This window comes from Dromaius novaehollandiae, chromosome 7, assembly GCF_036370855.1.
Source record: "Dromaius novaehollandiae isolate bDroNov1 chromosome 7, bDroNov1.hap1, whole genome shotgun sequence".
Lineage (NCBI taxonomy): Eukaryota > Metazoa > Chordata > Aves > Casuariiformes > Dromaiidae > Dromaius > Dromaius novaehollandiae.
The window spans coordinates 31,389,292-31,407,237 of record NC_088104.1 but is presented as its reverse complement, the minus strand read 5'-3'; the positions used below and the strand labels follow the sequence as shown (position 1 = coordinate 31,407,237).

The 17,946-nt window shown below is 36.1% G+C and overlaps 1 protein-coding gene across 3 annotated transcripts in view; it reads left to right on the top strand.

The window, feature by feature from the left end:
- Positions 1-17,946, top strand: part of TFPI (tissue factor pathway inhibitor) — an 81,292-nt gene that overhangs the window by 14,670 nt on the left and 48,676 nt on the right. For 2 of the 3 annotated variants that reach the window (XM_026094510.2, XM_026095037.2), the window contains exons 1-2: positions 3,951-4,017; positions 16,930-16,995. The exons of the other annotated variant lie outside the window; for it this stretch is intronic. In XM_026094510.2, the coding sequence (XP_025950295.2) occupies positions 3,966-4,017; positions 16,930-16,995 (118 nt within the window). In that variant the 5' untranslated portion in view covers positions 3,951-3,965. Of the gene's footprint in view, positions 1-3,950; positions 4,018-16,929; positions 16,996-17,946 lie in introns of those variants that run through there. 3 annotated transcript variants of the gene reach the window in all.

The following is a 17,946-nucleotide window of genomic DNA, read 5'->3' as shown; positions in this document are numbered from 1 at the left end:
CAAAGCAGAGGAAATACATTCTACAGAATTTAAGCATGCTATTTTTTCGAGTGTGCAACACAGTAGGAGAATTCATAAGATCATTTAACAGTGGGAGGGCATAATAGATCCCTTGGCTTGTAGCCCAAATCCAGTGCTTAATCTGTGAAAGGTACACTTTACTGGGGTTTTAATGCTCAATCTTGCTTTCATTTTAGTCAGTGGGGAAAAATCTTACTGGCTTGCTTGGTGCAAAGCCATTTTTCAGTTCCATGATTCTGGAACTGACTGTGCTGAAGGCTGGCTGGTTTGCTATAGATAGACCCATCTGCTTGTGACCGCAGGGGCCCAGGCCTTCAGCAGGAATTATTCTCATGCTTCTGTAATGTTTTTTCACCTCTATATTTTGGTTGTTTTCCTATATGAGGACAGTGAAGAGAGACAATATAGAACTGTTATACATGAGGGTATATATCTGCCTCCAGCAAATCATTATTGATATCATTGATAACAGCCTCATGTTAGTGAAAGTAGTGACAGTGGAAGGTTTTTTTGGAGCATGAAATTATCTCTATCACACTGTTAAGATTATCTATAAAAAAGGAAGAATAAGACACCAAGGAGGGACACTCTTTTATAGTATTTTTTCCAGTACTTCAGCAATTTTAATGATGCTGATTGCTGTTGACTGTTTCCCCACATTGATGTCTTCCACTTGTTTTAAATAACCTTTGGGCTTCTACAACTTTTTATGTTTATGTAAGAGTAAATTGGTTTGGTATTCTGTCTTTCACTTTCTCTGCTGATACTGTTGCTAATGTGAAAAATGACAGATTGAAGTGAAACCGAAAATGTGGAAAGCTGATAATAATGAGAAGAAAACAGAGATTCAGTGTGAAACTAGTGCTAATATTTATATTCCTTTTTCATTTTCTTCATGTTGAATATCTGTTCCTCTAAATTTGTTCTTTCAATTTATGTTATTTTAGGCTTCTCTCAGTGCTGTCTTTTTCTAAGAAAAGAAATGCCGGAACCTGCTTTGGAACTTTTGCACATTTCTGAAGTGTTACTCTGTCTGCAGCATTCATGATTTTCTGGTGTATAGCACTTACTTTAAATAACTGGTGTACATGGATTTCATATAGCATAGTACATGGCTCGATTGTTCCTTTACGTGAGCCATTCTTTCCTATGCTTTATTTTAAGTAATTCATTATTATGTCATGTTCTTCATGCTAAATCTGGAAGTGATTCAGTTTCCAAACAGACTTCATTTGTTATACCACTAACTAGTTGTTGATTATTGAGGGTGAAAAAACAATCCACTTGACTATGTAAACTTTCCAAGGCCCTACACGGGTATGTTGCCCAATAAATGCTCAGTGTTCTTTCCATTGAGAGTGGAAAGTATGCTGAGAGTGTGAATCACAAGGTTCTTAATTTCAGGGCCTCGGTGCTCTCAATTTGACATGCTTACAGACAACATAATGAGATTGTGGCTGCTTTTCTTTTCTTAACGACTGTAAATAGTGGGAGAGGCACAATATTTTCTCCAGGGTACAAGGATCTCAGTTGGAGCTACTACTCTCAGAGCTTAAATTTATGACTTTCATTAGGAATATTAAATAATTTTTACTTTCCTTTTGATACATATGTCACTCTACACCATTGCCTAACTAAGAGACATCTTTGAACTAAATAGAATCTTCCTGCCAACTTCACGGAACCAAAATGGAAAGAAATAACTTCTAAATGACTTTCAAAGAAATAAATTCTAAAGGTTTTTTTCTGTTTTTCTTTTTTTTTTTCTTAGAAAATAGCTGTTTACAGTAGGTGGTACATAATGTTACTGTCAAAGCTCACAGTAGCACTCTGATCAAATAACATTTGCTCAGAACTCAAAGGCATAGTCTGTATCAATATTTATGCATATTTATGAATCACACGTGGAAAGCCCCATCACATTTGGAAATCACCTAAACAATATGGCGTCTGTTTGTATGTTGGAAAGCAGAAGGCTTGCGTAACTGCATTTTTTAAAATCTATTTTTAACATTTGATCTGCCTTTTACTCATTGGCTTTTTAGAACTAACGGACAATTTTTTTTTTGTTGAAAATTAGATGTCCTTTAGGTTTGGGACTCCCATTAAAATGGTAGATGGTAAAGACAGTGTTAATGATTTTCAATTTACATCGACACTGCCTGCAGTACGTACACTGGCTGCTTAAAGACTGAAATGTAACAGTATATGGGCCCAGGTATTAAGCCTTGCTTTGAAATTCGAGCTTTTATTCTTGACTGTATTTTTTTCCTCATAAAATAGCATTAGTGACTAATTTCTACTGCACTTTAAGTAAATCAAATGCAGAAATCATTTGAGGTGATCAGTGACCTATGGACAAAAAATAAAGGCCATTTAAAAAAATGTGATCTCAATTAGCCTATAGTTTATTACTTTTTCCAAATACCAAGGATTTTATAAGTAAATCAAGCTTAGCATTTTGCTTTGGAGTTAATTTGAAAGTCTAGTGACACTGTAGGTAAAATCCCAAAGTTAGCAACACAGATTGCATTTTAATAAGAAAATTAGATATCAGACACACAAACTGAAACACAGGTTGAAACTCTGCAAGCTGAAACTTTTCAGCTGAACTCTTATCAAATAGCAATGATAAAAGGTAGGCATCCCAAAAAGTTCCTCCTGTGAGCATGAGCCGCAATAAATTCTCTTTGTGTTTCTGCCATGCTTTCTGTTTCTTAAAGAACTTTGTTTATTCTACTTCCAAATATCTGGTTTTAATTTCCAGGCTTGTTATTATCTGTAAGTTTTATAAACTCTGTATTTGCTCAGATTTGTGTGTGTGTTAATTTCAATGATTTCTTGGCAATTAAATGAAAAATTATTGACTCTGACAGTTAGAATTATTATTGTCAAATATAAAAATACCCCAAAACTCTTCTCAGAAAAATCCAGCTACTACTGTTTTATTATCTCATTGGCTTCATTTTTACTTTTAATCTATTGTTAAAGGCTGCAGTAGCGACTGTGCAGTTATTAAATGTAATGAAATGTTGGTGCTTTTGACTTTTATTGCTGTTGAGCTGTATTTAAGCTAGTTAAACATACTATATTATCTTTTCTGAAATATTTCTGTTACAAGGTTCTGGATTTCCATTGGCACCAATTCAAGCATGTGACATGTTTTTCTAGTGTATTGCCTGTTTTATTAGAAGTATGGGGAGGATGAACACTTTTTCTATCTCTGTATCTTTATTGACCACAAAAAAGTGCCATAGTCAGGGGAACTGCCAGAACTGTAAAAGGAATTGCCCCCTTCCCGCCCCCCCCCCCCCCCAATAGGAACAAGATTGATGCCAGATGATGTGAGGAAGCATCACTGTGGTATTTGGTGTTTTTGAAACAAGTGATATTTCAACATACTAGATGTTTTGTAGTGTTACATAACAGATATCATCCATTTCTAGAGAACTCTTACTTCTCTGCTGCTGTTAATATTGTGCTGTGTTTGTTCTCTAGGCAAAAGTGCCAGGTGTAAATGTCGTTATTTGAACTTCTGTCGGAAAAAAACAGGCTTGGAAAGGTATTGAAGAGACAGTGGAGAAGGGAAGAAACAGAAATAGAAATATGTAGGCTGTCAACTTATTCCCTAAAAACCAAAAGAAGAATTAGCAGCCCATGCTTGCTGCAGCTTTTGTTACAGATAGATACAAATGTTTGACAGTTAATATTCTCCCTGAGGACACAGTGGTAAAGGAGCAGTTAAATGGTCCTTACAGCACCAAGATTAAAAAGGACAAGGTTATTCATTAGCAAGAGTCTATGACTCCTTTCAGACCAAAACTAGAAGTACTCGTTCTCCTTAAATTCTCTACTGCCTATGTAGGAGCAGTTGTTGCTGCGAGTGGAGTAGGAGAGTCCTGCTAGGGAGGAGCCTATTTAGGATCTGACCTATGTTATGAACTATGTGCTGTAGTCCAAGATTCTGCGGAAGAGGGGCGTTAAAGAGGAGCCTTGGTCAGTAAGTGAGCTACTCTACTTCTGGTTTAACGTCTCAGCATTAATGAGGCTTTAAAAATAGTAATTGTGTTGTAGAACTCATCATGTCTGTTAGTCTTGTAGGAGACATGTTTTAAGATACCATACTTGCTATCCACAAGCTTAAACATTCTGTGCCAGCAGGGTTTGTCAGTATCTTCCCTTTTCTTAGGGCATGACATGCAGTGATGTTTCTTTATTCATTGTTTGACGATCACTGAGACTCACTGTCTAATTATCTTTAGTTAAAAGCCTAGCAATTAAAACATATTTCTCTCTGATCATAAAAGAGTGTAAAAAATTGCCTCTTGGCCAACCAAGCTGTTTTAACACTGATCTGAGTGATTTGCTCTCATTAATAGTGTCAAGCAACAACCAGTGAGGCTTTGCCTCATAAATGTGAAGTTTACTGAAGTTCACAGTACCCTCTACTTAAACAACTGTGTAATGGTTCCAGGGAAGAGTTAAAGAATTATCTTTTAGCTTAATTATACATCAAGAATGTAGTTCTTCATAACTAGCCAGCAATGTGAGTACATTGGTCAAAATATGCTTTGTAAAAATAACAAGTTACAGAATGTGGGCCTAGTTCTCCACTCTGCATTGCTAAAACAGTATGTATATTTGTATAGTGCTGTGGAGATTTTGGAAATGAATAGCATATTATTCCATTGAGAGATAAGTTCTTAAAGCTCTCCTTCAGTTCTCCAGAACTCTGTCATTACAAAGCTCTCTCTTACTTTGCTTGAGCGATTTGGGGCACAGAAGTTGCTCAGTTCCTTGGCCACCAGCTGTTTCTCATTAAGCATGCAGCAAGCAGTGCATAGGCTGGCCATGTCCACACTGACAGACCTGATTTGATTTGCTTAAGACTACTTCCATTTACATCACATTTTGTCTGCAAATAAAATTGCATTTTAGCAACTTTAATTTGCATATTACAAGCTGATTGAAAGCTTATGTACAGTTCTTACTTTCAAATCATATTAATGCAAAGTAGTCCTATGCTGTACTTTGACCCTTCAGGATTATTTGATTGTTAACTTCTTAGTTCCTCAGCAGTTACACTTTATACCTATCCTGATACCAATGGTTATTTTCTTCTCCATTTTTCTGTCTCTAATTTATTTTGTCTTGTAAAACTTTGTATTATATCACCAACTAAGGGAGAGCCTGTTCTAGTAATTACACAGTTGTATCTCACTGAAATCGATCTTAACGAGGTTTGGCTTTTCAAAGTCCTGAATTGGTACATAGATTCTAAAAAACCTCATGTTATTCCTGCAATCCTTTAATGTTGCACACTTGAAAAGGTTATTTAAAAATAAGTAGTATCAGTCAATCTAAATGGATTCTAATTTAATGATATTTTTAACCTGCTGCTTCTTAATATATAATGCTGCATATTTACTTTCTTTTTCAATTATAGGAGTTATTTCCTCCTTTTTCTCTGGCCATCCAGAAAGACCTGTCTCTTTTGTTTACTCAGTGTAACCTCATAAAACCCGGCTTATCCCCTGACCAAGGGGTTGGATAGATACAATTCAGACTTTAAAAAAAGAAAAAAAATCAGTCACAAACTATAGTGTTTACTCACTGGGCAGAGAGAGAAGGAAGGGAATAATCTGGCTCTCAGATTAGATAACTTTTTTCTGTCTTTTCATTTGTGGCTGTAGTCTATGTATGCCAGTATGCTCCAGAATTTCAGGAAGAAAAAGTATTAATGAAAACTCAGCTTTTCATCAAAAATATTTTAAATGGAAAACTTTTAAGAAAGCTAATAGCAACTTACTTTCTTTTGCATGTAACTTCCAAGTAGACTGTTTATTCTATTTAATTATTATTTTTGTATAAATTTTAGTTTTTGTATGATTGCAATGAAGCATTTGTCTTTTAAAGGCAAACTAGTTTGGGTGAATTTTACTTGAATTTCTAGATATGATGAAGAGACAACACAAACTGGTATTTCATGTGTATATGTCAGCTGTTTCTCCAGCAACTGTCAAATTAAAAGGGTATTAAAAAAAAAAACAAGGAAAAATATTTAAACATTAGTTAAATCTGAAATCTTCAGGCTGAAGTCCCTACTAAACTGAATAGAGAATGAACAGTTAGGCGAGTTTCCACGTTTAACTCTCTTAGTCATTCCCATTCCTCATGTACACATGGTGAAAGCATCTAACACTAGATTTGTTTTCCTCTCTGAAGTTGTTACACCAGACTTGAAGCTGAGTCCTTTGCCAGACCTTTTCCCAACTCACAAACTGCACGGTTTTGGCTGTGATGATTAAAGACTGCATTTGTGCTGTAGCTTAGGCAGAGCTTAGTCTGATGATAGCCAATCAAAATGTGATTTACTGAAATACCATTTCCCTGTCTGAAAAAAAATCTGTGTCTCTGAGCATGCCCTTGATGTTCAACGGTTCACCATCAGGCTTGTTTCTATTCATCTTTTTTATTTTATATATAGAATCAGATCTGATCTGAACTCCTAGCTGCAAGCTAGATCTTGCCTTGTAGAATGAAATGTATAGTATATGGGGAAACATTAGACCAGACAGATGATATGGATAAACATTAAGTCTGTGTAAACTCTACAGGCTACTTAAGGTCAAATTGAGCTAAGGGAAGAGCAGAGAGTCTTAGTATTATGGAGCATTTGAGGGTTTTGTTTTGTTTTGTTTTAATCTGCTATTGAGTAGTAAAATGCAAAAACAATAACATTTGCTTTTAGAGTAATATTCTTTCAGATTGGAAGTGGCCAATTAACCAGAGTTATCCTTCAGGTTTTTTAAAAATTACTTTAGCTGAGCCAGCTGTAAGAACCTCATGGAAATTCTTATTGAGAAATAAACAGCTGAATAAAAAGTATTCTGTTTTATAGTGCTATGTTTGTAATGATATAATGTGAGAAATCTTGCACGTTTTCAAAATTTTGTAAGATGTTTTTGTATAGTATGGTTTGAGTCCGATAGTACTGAATGGCCAACAAGATGATTGCTACATTTTCATTTTTTTTCCTGAGGCGCACAGCTTAAAGTAGGGGGTATTTCAGTGAGAGATGGCCTATCCCGTGCAAAAAACCTGCAGTTTCAGTGCTGCATTGCAGCTCTGTTTCTATCATTAATTGAAAGATATGAGATTTAAAACTGTATAGATATTTTAATTATTTTGTCTTTACTTTGTCATTAGCTACATTAAGCATTATCAAGTTTAAATCAGAAGACAAATTATAGCACAAATACCAGATTGACAGCAGCCAATAATGAACTGTCATTCAGAAACTCATTTCATTTAATTTTTGTCTACTGCAGTAAATGTTCTCTGATCTTTTGCTTGTGTATCTTTTACTCGATAGAAGCACAGCAACAGAATAGTTGCTTCTGATGTGTGTGTGTTTTTTTTCACACAGTGCCAGTGTAGTGGTTTTTGCACTAAAACAATGGATTGTAAGTCCTCCTGAAATACATGTACTGTTAAGATAAACTGAATATCTTCATAATTGTATGTTATGTATTATCTTTGAATGGCAAGGACTGCTTAAAACATATTCTGTTTGTAAATGACAATCACAGCCTGGCCTGTGAACAAATTGTTTCTTCTTAGGTTATTTTTAAGCAGCTGAAACAGCAACGGGGCAACTAAGTCGTAATAACCTGAATTCAGAGTTCTTGTGCATATTCACTTGGCCTGCTGTCCTCCTCACCTCATATCACATTAGGACAAAGTCATACTCACTATTGTCTCAGGAAAAAAACATGCAAGTTTCCTGTTGGATCGAGGTCGCTAATTGTCCTTGCACAAATCTAATTCATTCCTTTGTCCCACAAAGCACTCTGGTGACTGTAAGAATCCTGTATTCAACTTACATTCAGGTGCTGAGGAGAAACTGTTTCACCACTTGGATTATTACAAATAATTCATATAAAGAGCTTCCTTGAAGAAAGGTGCAAGCAATCTCAGCTTGGTTGTATGAGGGTTATTCTGTGAAAGAAACATGTATGCTTGCATTAGAACAATAGTTATCCAGTGTATTAGAGCAGGGTGTTGTACTATAATATCTGGGCTCCAGGCATTCTGCTGTTCTGTAGCCTAAGCAAGCAGAAAGAATGACCCACATGCAGTAGAGAAATCAAATAAGCTGTCAGGTTTCTGACAAAATCTAGAGGAGGTTTGTATGGTACTGGAAAGAGATTGCAGAGGATCAAAGGAAAATATGGAGTAATTCTTAATCTTCTTTTCCCAGGAGTACCCAAGCTTTATTAAGAAAAAAATCCACCTCCTCTGCATGCACTATAATGATCTAATTCCGGGAAGGTGGAGGGAGATTTCAACCGTTAATCCTGCTTCACAATGATGTTTAATCAAAAAAATGTATTGTTACAAAGCTTCACAAAATCAGCATCAGAAGGAAGTCTCATATGTAAATAAAATATGTATATACCTTGCATAGTATTGGTTCAGAAAAATATCCATAAGTGTTATGGTGGTTTTTGATTTTATATTGCAATTCATAATGATTATGAAAAAGTTGTTCATATAGTCAGAATGTTTCAGTGGGAGATACTCGCCATTTGAAAATTTGCCATTTGACAAACTGTGTTTTTGCAGAAATTAAATTTGGATTTTTCCATGAAAACCCTGCAAATTTCCACACATTTCAAATAACTTCCCTGGGTATTCTGAATGATTGTATCGAACTATGCTGTAGAAGGGATGTACTTAATCCCTGTGAAGTTTCCTAGGATGGTTGAAGAACCTATAAATACTGCTTTTCTAATAAGTGATGCAGGATCATTATGTTATGGTCATTACAGTAAAGACATAGATTTATATTTTCATGGGCACAGCTCTCCTTTGCCCAGGCTTGGCCAGATGTAAGCCAGCTGCGATGTCATGTCTGAGTAGCTGATTTAGCAGGGCACTATGTCCAAATGATTATATGCTGTGAGGATTTGGTCATTACAGCGAGAGAATACACTGAGCATGTAGTATGGTCATTAATAGGTTTGTATGATTTGCTCTTTCCTACGTATTTCTGTCCTTAGATGTCTCCATCGGTGTCTCGTTTGCATTGCTTGATTTTCAAAAGAGGGGATCTGGTATCCCTAGGATTTGGGATATTAGTTTCTGGAAGAAATAAATAGATCACCTATCTTAAAAAAGAGATCATCTTTCTAGTTTAGAAAATCAGAAACCAACGTCTAGAATATTAATGCCCATGTGTATGTCATCTTCCATTTAGACTTATATTTCTGTGTTTCTGTGCTCATTTGTTATAGGCATATGCTGCCAGCTCTATTTCTTTTGATAAACACTATGTATTTTTATATTAAAATATAATCATCCCATTTTATTAACTCACTTTCCTTCCTATCAGTATCCATAAATGATGAATTCAGGTCCACTGTGCAGTGTTTTCTTTCACTTTTCCCCTACCATATTTCTTGGAATTTTCTTCCTTTTAAACTATTTCTCCTTAGTCTGCAGCCAAAAAGTTCTACACATATAATGTCTACTTAGCTCTCCTCTTTCCTACAAACAGACAGGTTTTTTTTAGTTATTATAATATTAAAGCAGTGAGATTAATGTCAGAGTAATGCTTAATTGCGTATTTTCTAACTTGTAATTTCTAGCTGTTATTTGCAGTGGTCTTTAGCTCACCTCTCTTTACAGTTTAATGGTACTTCATACTTACTGTCTTGAGACATCAAGTAAATGTTTCACATGTACTGACATTAACTGAATTCACTTCTATTAAACAACTGTTACGGGCAGATTTCCAGTCAATTCATCCATCCAGTTACTGACCAGTACAACGTGTCTGAACTTGCTTGGTGAAACAAGAATGCAGTAGCGAGTACAATTTTATGTATCATCCTGTTAAGTATTTTTCTCCTTCTAAAAATACTTCCTTATTTCAGTATTATTACTTATGTATTTAATTAAACAGATGCTTAAGAGATTTTGGTGGGTTAGCATCTCAGATATTTACTCTTCACTTTGAAAAGATCAGTCCCCAAAGGAAAACTCTTGTGAAGGCATTATGTTCCATTTCCTACCTCCTGACACAGGCAGTCTTGCAAAGAATCCATTTTTGTGTTGCTTTCTGTGTGTGCCATGAAGCTGTTGTGCGTAAGAGATGTTCTGAATTCTGCGTATTAGTTGAAGTCATTTCTCTGTTCAGGAAAGAACAAGTGGTATTAGTAGTGAATAATTTGATGAATAGCAGTCATCTGTGGTAAGTCTTACCTGGTGAGTTTGGATGGGGTTTCTTGTCTAGATTAGTCCCAGAAGAGCTTGACACATACTTTATTAGTATTACATTGTGAATTTCAGCATTACAGTGTACAAAATATTCTTTGCCATAGTCTTCTCTTGAGTGAACATCTTTGAAACAGCATGATATTGGACTTTGAATGTACTTTGATTTTTGCAGTTTTAAGCTGGTACTTACCTTTTTCTTGAAATAGAGAATGTTTTTGATCGATTTTTTATTAAAAAATAAAGTGTTACTGACTTGTGTGAAACTAATATCTAGACAGAGGCACAATGACCTAACTGGAGAGATCACAAGAAAGACAGATTTCAGCCTGGTCCAATAAAGGGACTTGCTCATTCAGGACTGAGAACAGGAAATAAATATAGATGTGATGGATATTACTTTGTAGTGGCATTTGGTATTAATCATTCACCATCTGTAAATATGTCGGAGCTTCCCACTGTTCTAGATACTGTACAAATATCAAACAACAATGAAAATTTCCAGGTGGTTTACGGGCTAATGTCTTAAGGTATGTGAACTGAATGCTTGATTTAAACTGAAAATGCCTCACTCCTCCTCACACTTGAATAAGATAATAGCTTATAGCTCCGAAACTTTGAACCAGTTAGATTCTTAAAGTCTTGTTGGATTGCATTTTGAGGTTCTCCAGAATTCAATAATAAAATCAATTTAAATGGTTAGATTGTAAGCTGGCTGCATTTTGAAATCCTGTGAAGCTGCTAGTGCTTCATGGTTTCAGTGAAAAGCTGCTAATTCATCCAGTCTGTGACTAAGTGAAACACTAGCTGAACTTCAGCAACTTTTAACATGTAAAAAAATTGAATGCTGGAAAAGTTTTGTGAAGTTCTGTATTTTTATGGATTAGACTGTTTGACAAACATTTCTTGAAAATCTGGTTGGAACTATTCTGATTTTCCATTTCCACAATCACATAGTTGCTTGAACTGATGGGAGTTCTTTGTCCATTGTCCTTTTCATCAGCTGTCTCCCCTGAGACATAGGAACTCTGACGTATAGACTTACTACCTCTATCTAATTTACTCAGAATTGATTACGCATTCCCTATTACTCAAAAAAATATTAATCATACTGGAAGAATAAGATTTTTGGCTCACTGCTGGCAGCAAGAGCAGTGCTGCAGATGGATTGGTGTTCTGTCATCTGGGAAACATTCATTGTTCTCAGCTTCCTGGAGAGCAGGAACACAGCAGAAGGCTGACAGTTGTTCTCTGCCTGCTAGGAGTCACGAACACTGTGTAAATAATCATCCTCCATTCTCTGGTGAGCATGTGCACAACAGTAAGGCTGCCAGGCAGGAACAAATTGGCTGTTTTCAGAGGGCTTATCACTTGTCATGAGAACACTTTGGGAGCTCATTGAACTTAGAGATTTCCTTTTAGATACTGGATAGCAGCTGAGGCTTATGCAGCATTTCCCAAACAATTTTTTTTCCTCTCTGTATCTCCCAAAGGAGCCTCTTCCTCCAAAATGAAATCAGACATTTTGGCATTTAGGCAACATCTCCTGCCTCTCCAAATACACACCTGATTGGCTGCAAGCCACCGGGGGGTCGAATATGAGTTGGAGAGTAAGTGGTCAGCCCCAGGGAGTGTAGGTCTCTACCACAGTGGTTGCCGGTGATGCTTGTTTTCTTCTTTAGCAACGTACTGGGTCTGGGAAACCAGTTTCCTGCTCATCCACCTGTATTGCCTTTCTGTGCCTGGTTTAGACATCAGGAGTGGGCTGATGAGAGAACAGAGAAATGACAACTGGGGCAAGGATGCTGAGAGCCACGCTTGGCAAGAGGGTAATGGCACAGTGTGAGTTGAAGGGACAGAAGGAAGCAGATTTGACACTGAAGCAGCGGGAGGTGAGAGGTGGATGCAGGTTTGGCAGATCTGTTGGTGAATGCTTCATTACTAGCTGCTTAGACTTCCCAGAGTTGGCAGCAGCTCACAGTGTCCTCGGTTGCCATCTCCTTCAGTTACTCATCCTCTCAAAATACTTTTCTGAAAGCATATTGTGCAACTCCTGTTGCTGCTCCTTATGTCATAGTCTGAGCATCTCCTGTACCTTCTGGATTTATTGCCCAGCCATACCATGCAGCAGGACTTAGCCTCAGAGGCTGAGAGAAGCTGTGCTAATAAAAAACCAGAATGACTCATAGAAGATGACTTAGGTTCTATTCCTAGGAGCATCTATACCTAGCGGTTCCCAGTCAAAGTCAGAGATGGTGAAAATAACTTTTGCTTCTGTTCATCCTCTGTCATGACAAGGGAAGTACAGGCGTGAACGTAGTTTTCTTAGAAATCATTAGAAACTCCAATGAATAGGAAATTCTACTTCATTTCTGGTTGCCTATCTAAAACCAGGTCCTATTTTGTTTCATTTAAATGAGAGTTGGAAATGATTAGATAATACTGTGTCAGTGTATTTACAGATGTAAATACCTTTGGTGCTGACTCAGTACATTTCAACGGGTTTTGGAAGAGTCCCTATGAGAAATAAGACTCTGACCTTGTAAGCTACTTATGCATATACTTAATTTCTTGAACTGTGCAGATTATAAACATGTAGATTGGTATTTCCTTCAGTGCTTAGCTTTTTCTCAGGTTTGTTAAGGCAAAGGGTAGGTATTTTATTTCTTCAATAATTAATACTTTAATTGTAGGTTTATATAAGTCTACCATGAAAATTATTTTGGAATGTGTTTTTAGAAACCTTCTGTTGATGTTTATATACATCTATATGTATGTATATGTAAAAATATATATTAAAAAATCTGGTACTGGTGTGTGTGTATACATACATACATACATATATATATGTATAGTACCAGAATCATGTGTATTATGTGTATATACAAATGTATTTGGAAATAAAAGTCTAGCAGAGCAGCAAAGCCAAAGAACAAAGAAAGGGCACACTTTTTAGTCAAAATAGAACCAGAATTTAAAAATTAAATGAGAACCCAACTGATAGAATACTCTGCCTTTTACCCCTCAGAGTGCAGCTTTATCCTAAAGCCTGAAGAGTTCTCAATAATCTATCTATAAGAAAACTCATGATGTCATCCTGGACGAGAATTAAACCCATTAAATTTAAGCTTTTTTGTATAAAAGATAAGGAATAAAATACATATATTTGACTTCTTTTTCTAGATAAGATATCTAGGCTCTTAGTGCTGCAACACTGACATCCAGTGACTAAGCCACTTAGTTCTACACTTGAATTGCATTTGGAGTGAATTGACACTTGAAAAAAGGACATTGATGGAAAATGAAGCTCATTTAGTAAGGTCCCTAGTGAAGCAGTAGACTGATTGAGAGGATAAATCGTCACTGCCTGAGAGCGTAAAACATGATAAATAGTTATTCTATAGGAACAATATAAATACTTGATTAGCTTTTATCTGATTCAGAATTAGTCATATATTGTGAAGTAATAGAGCCAAGTGAGGAATAAATGATTTTAAAATAATTGTTTTGTCCAGTAAAGCAATTTCTTTAATGAGATTATGCAGCATTTCATGTGCTTTTTTATTATTTAACAATAAAAACAGAATTCATCTGGTAGTACCTATTTTATTTTGCTTTAGGTATGATCCACCTCAGAAATAAATAAAGATATATGATGGAAAGTTCTTTCAATGTTTATCAAATTAATGAAATGAAAACACTAAAGAGAAAGAAGAAACACTCCTTATGTAAGGAAGATGACAAAATGCTTATCACCCTTTCAATATATAAGAAGTTTCTGATTCTGATTTAATTGGATTTCATTATGAAACTCATATTGACTTTAAACTTCATATAGCTTCTGGCTCTAATGACTCAATGAGTAGCATCTGGTACTGTCCTGACCCTCTGGTTCCTCAATTATTCAAATGTTTCTGGCTTGGAACTGATTCTCGAAATCTTCGTATTATTTGAAATATTGTATATGTTCTGTACTTTCTGATTAATGCAGTCATACTGTAGGAGTAGTTTGTCTCTGGGCTTTTAAAAAAGATAGTAATAGGAATTAATTATTTAGGATCTGAACTTCAAAACATGCTCCAGGTTGCTTGCTCTTTCATTGTTAAGAAATTGATGAATAAGGAAATAAGTTTATGAGTTGTATAAACTCATAAGCAAAGAGAAACAGAAAAACTGAGTAAAAATTAAAAGCACAGATCTTACAAAGTTTATGAAATGCATATTATGATGTGTTTCCTTGCTCTAGGCTCAATATTCCTTCTAGGCCTCTGCCTGGGAAGTGAAGTATAGCCTACTCCCATTCAGTTTTTAAAGAAAATACATATGGACTAAAGGAATAGGAAAATCAAAAAAATATTAGAAAGACATACATGGTCATTTCTAGGCAGCTGTGGAAGTAAATCTACCATGATGTACCTTTTAGCCCAAAACAACTGAATACATACTGCCTTTGTCAAAAATGTAGCTCATAAGCAGACCCAGCGCACTAGAGAGACTGAGCGATCAGTACTCGTGATGAGGCAGTGCATTACATAAGTATATGCAGTTTATCATAAAGCTGATCCAACTGAAGTGTAAATTAAATCAAACAGGAATTCTGATTCAGCTCAAAGTTTTCCAGAGGAAAACTTTCTTTCAAAATTGCCTGTTTGTTTCAAAATTTATTTTTTCCCTGAGAAACAGCTTTAAAATAATAGTACTTTTAAAAGACTCACAAAAGAAAAGATGACCCAGTTTAAAATAAAAAATGCAAGTTTCTCACATCAAGAGCATGTCCTCTGGCAAAATCAGCGTTTTGACTAATGGTACCAGAAAAAGAATGAAGATCTAATTTGTAGTCGTAGTTATATTGCTTCTCCCTGCTTGTTTTAAGAAATCTGAATAAAGGTAAATTGCTTCATCTCTTCTTTGAATGATTGGATAGATGTTTTTCCATTGAGAGATAGACAGATAGGCACATTTTCTTCCATGCTTTCTCTGTCCTTTCCTTGCCTGCTTCCTGTAGTGGGAGAAACAAGAAAATAACCCATGTCTCCATATTTCCTGTGGCTGGAATCACTGTCTGTGTGGCTAAATGAGCGTTGCTAGAACTGGTCAGAAACTGGAAATAGTTTTACCAATATACATACAAAATTCAGTTGCATAGGAACATGTTTTTCCACTAAGAATTGTTCAGAGAGAAATATCACAACAAGTCTTAGTTGTGACTTAAGCATAGTAATTAAAAATCCAAGCATATTGCTAGTATTGTATAGGGAAGCAAATTTAAAGAATGCTTACTTATTCTTTCAGAGGGGTACACTATGTCCTCCAGGACACTCCAGGACTTAGAGTAGCAAAGCTAATGTAATCTAATAAAAGAAAAGACCTGGAGAGATCATGGGTGCTCCCAGGGTAAATGTCTCTTTGCTTGTGCAAGAAGTTGACTATACTATTAGTTATATACTATACTAATTAGATTTCTAAAAATACAGTGCATTTAAAACTCCCTAATCTGCTCTCCACAGAGTAGTGTTATATTCTGCTAGCATGTCAATCCTGGATTTCTGTAGGGTAGAAAAAGATAAAGAATGTTTGGTTGAAAGAAGAGAATCATTTTTAAAATGAGGGAGGTTTTGTAGCCCTGGGTTTGATGGCAGAATGACTTAAGAATGCAAATTGTTTGCAGGAACAAGCACAGAGGCATCAGCTGTCTGCAGAACCTGTGTAGTTTTGCTCTGCAGGATAGAAGATTGATTTCAAGAGAACCAGTTGCTTAAGAAGGGATGACAGGATTTGGAGATCAGAAAGGGAGATGTTGAATGTATTCCTTGCTCCTTTTCGAACTAGTTCAGATAGGGTAACTTTTAAACCAGTAGGAAATGGATCTGATTATCTCTCATTTCTCACTTCTCACTTTTTTCCTCTTTTCATCCTTAAAAAACAAACTTAAAAAAATCTGGTTATCCAATTTGCCTTTGTTACTCCTGTTAAATGTTGGACTTTTAAACCAAAAAGCCTAAGACATCTGTGATTAAATAAGTGTAGGTGCAAAGCCTGAGAAACTTGAAGACTCCTTCCCCTTTAAAAATGTTCTGACTTTTTTATCAGTCAGCTTCAGTAATACTGTGTCTTACTGTTTAGCTATTTAAACCTCCCAAACACACACATCCTTTAGCCTGTTAAGAGTCCTCTCTCCCAGGCATCTCAGGATAAAGGGACTAGCATTTGAAAGTCTCGCCTTTGAAGCTGAGTCCAGAGGTAAGGACAGTAACAATGCCTGTTTTTAGAGTTTCCTCATTGTACCACCTCAATACTCTGCTATCTGAAACAAGGGTCACCCTCTCTTCATTCTAATTTCAGTCTTTAGAAAACACTCAAGATATGCATGTGTAAAAACAGGAAGTTACAGGAAAGAATAATAAGAAGGGGGAAAAGAGGAAGATTATGTTATATAGACAGGTTTTCAAGGGCCAGCTGCAGGGTTCTGATCTTCTTCTCACTGAATATGCAGGACCTTCATGTATTTTATGTGGACATTTAAATATTAAATGCTATAAAGACTGCAAGTAATGCAATAGATACGATACAAAACAATAACAGAGCCATTTGCAAAACTCTTATTAAAAGGTGTCTTTCCTCTTTTAGAACCTGGATGGAGTCTTGAAGTTGCATGTCATCAATGTGCAGATGACCTCAACTGGAGAGGCAGAGGTACACCTCAGTGATCTCAGCCCCCTTGCTTTCCCCAGAAAAGATCAGCTAATTTTAAGACAATGTAATACCCAACTACCAAACTAACTACTAATGTAATGCAAACATGGAATCTGTGGTAGATAGCTGGTTCTAACCTGTAACTGTTTCCTGCGGCATGCCATTGCACATGGGAAGAAGGAACATTCAGTGCTCTTAGAAATTCCGCAAGAGCAACAGCCTTGCGCTATGGTAAGATGATTAGCTGTTGTGCTGTGGAAAAGACTCTTTGGAGCTTTTGCCCTGTATGCTGACGGGGCCTGCTCGCTCTTAGCTCTCACTTTAAGCATAGCAGGGGCCAGCTGACTGGGCTGGTTATATTTTTCCTCTAAGGTTGCTGCTTAGCTCCTTGTGAACATTGAAAAATATCCATATTTTTTTCATCTAGTTAAACATCAAATAGAATTATTAAGTTATGATTTAATTTGTTGAACTTAGGAAGCTCTTGCCTCTGGGAATGTTTTAAGAACTAAGCAGTGGAAAAATGAAGTGGCATCACTAGGGGGCAACAAAACATCACAAACTATACTGTTAAAGGACAATGCAAACAATGCTGTTTCTTCGCTGAGGTGCTTCTGTAATGACCTGAAGGAGAGCTTGTGTAAGCTCTTGTGTTTTTCCAACTGTGTTACATAATAAATCTTGTCTCAGAGATGATGGAGTTCCAAAAGTTATATATAATGTATATATGCGCGCGCGCACACACACACACACACACACACACACACACACACACACAAAACTTTTGATATATTTCTGTGCTGGTTCATCCCCATTTTGGCTCAGTAAAAACAATAACAATGTAGGACATTTGCACATGATTTTCTTTCCTCAGCTTCATGCATTTGGCAATAAGGTTAAACATAACAGGTATCCTGTTAAAGCTCATCCACTTTGAACAAATAAGTAAAA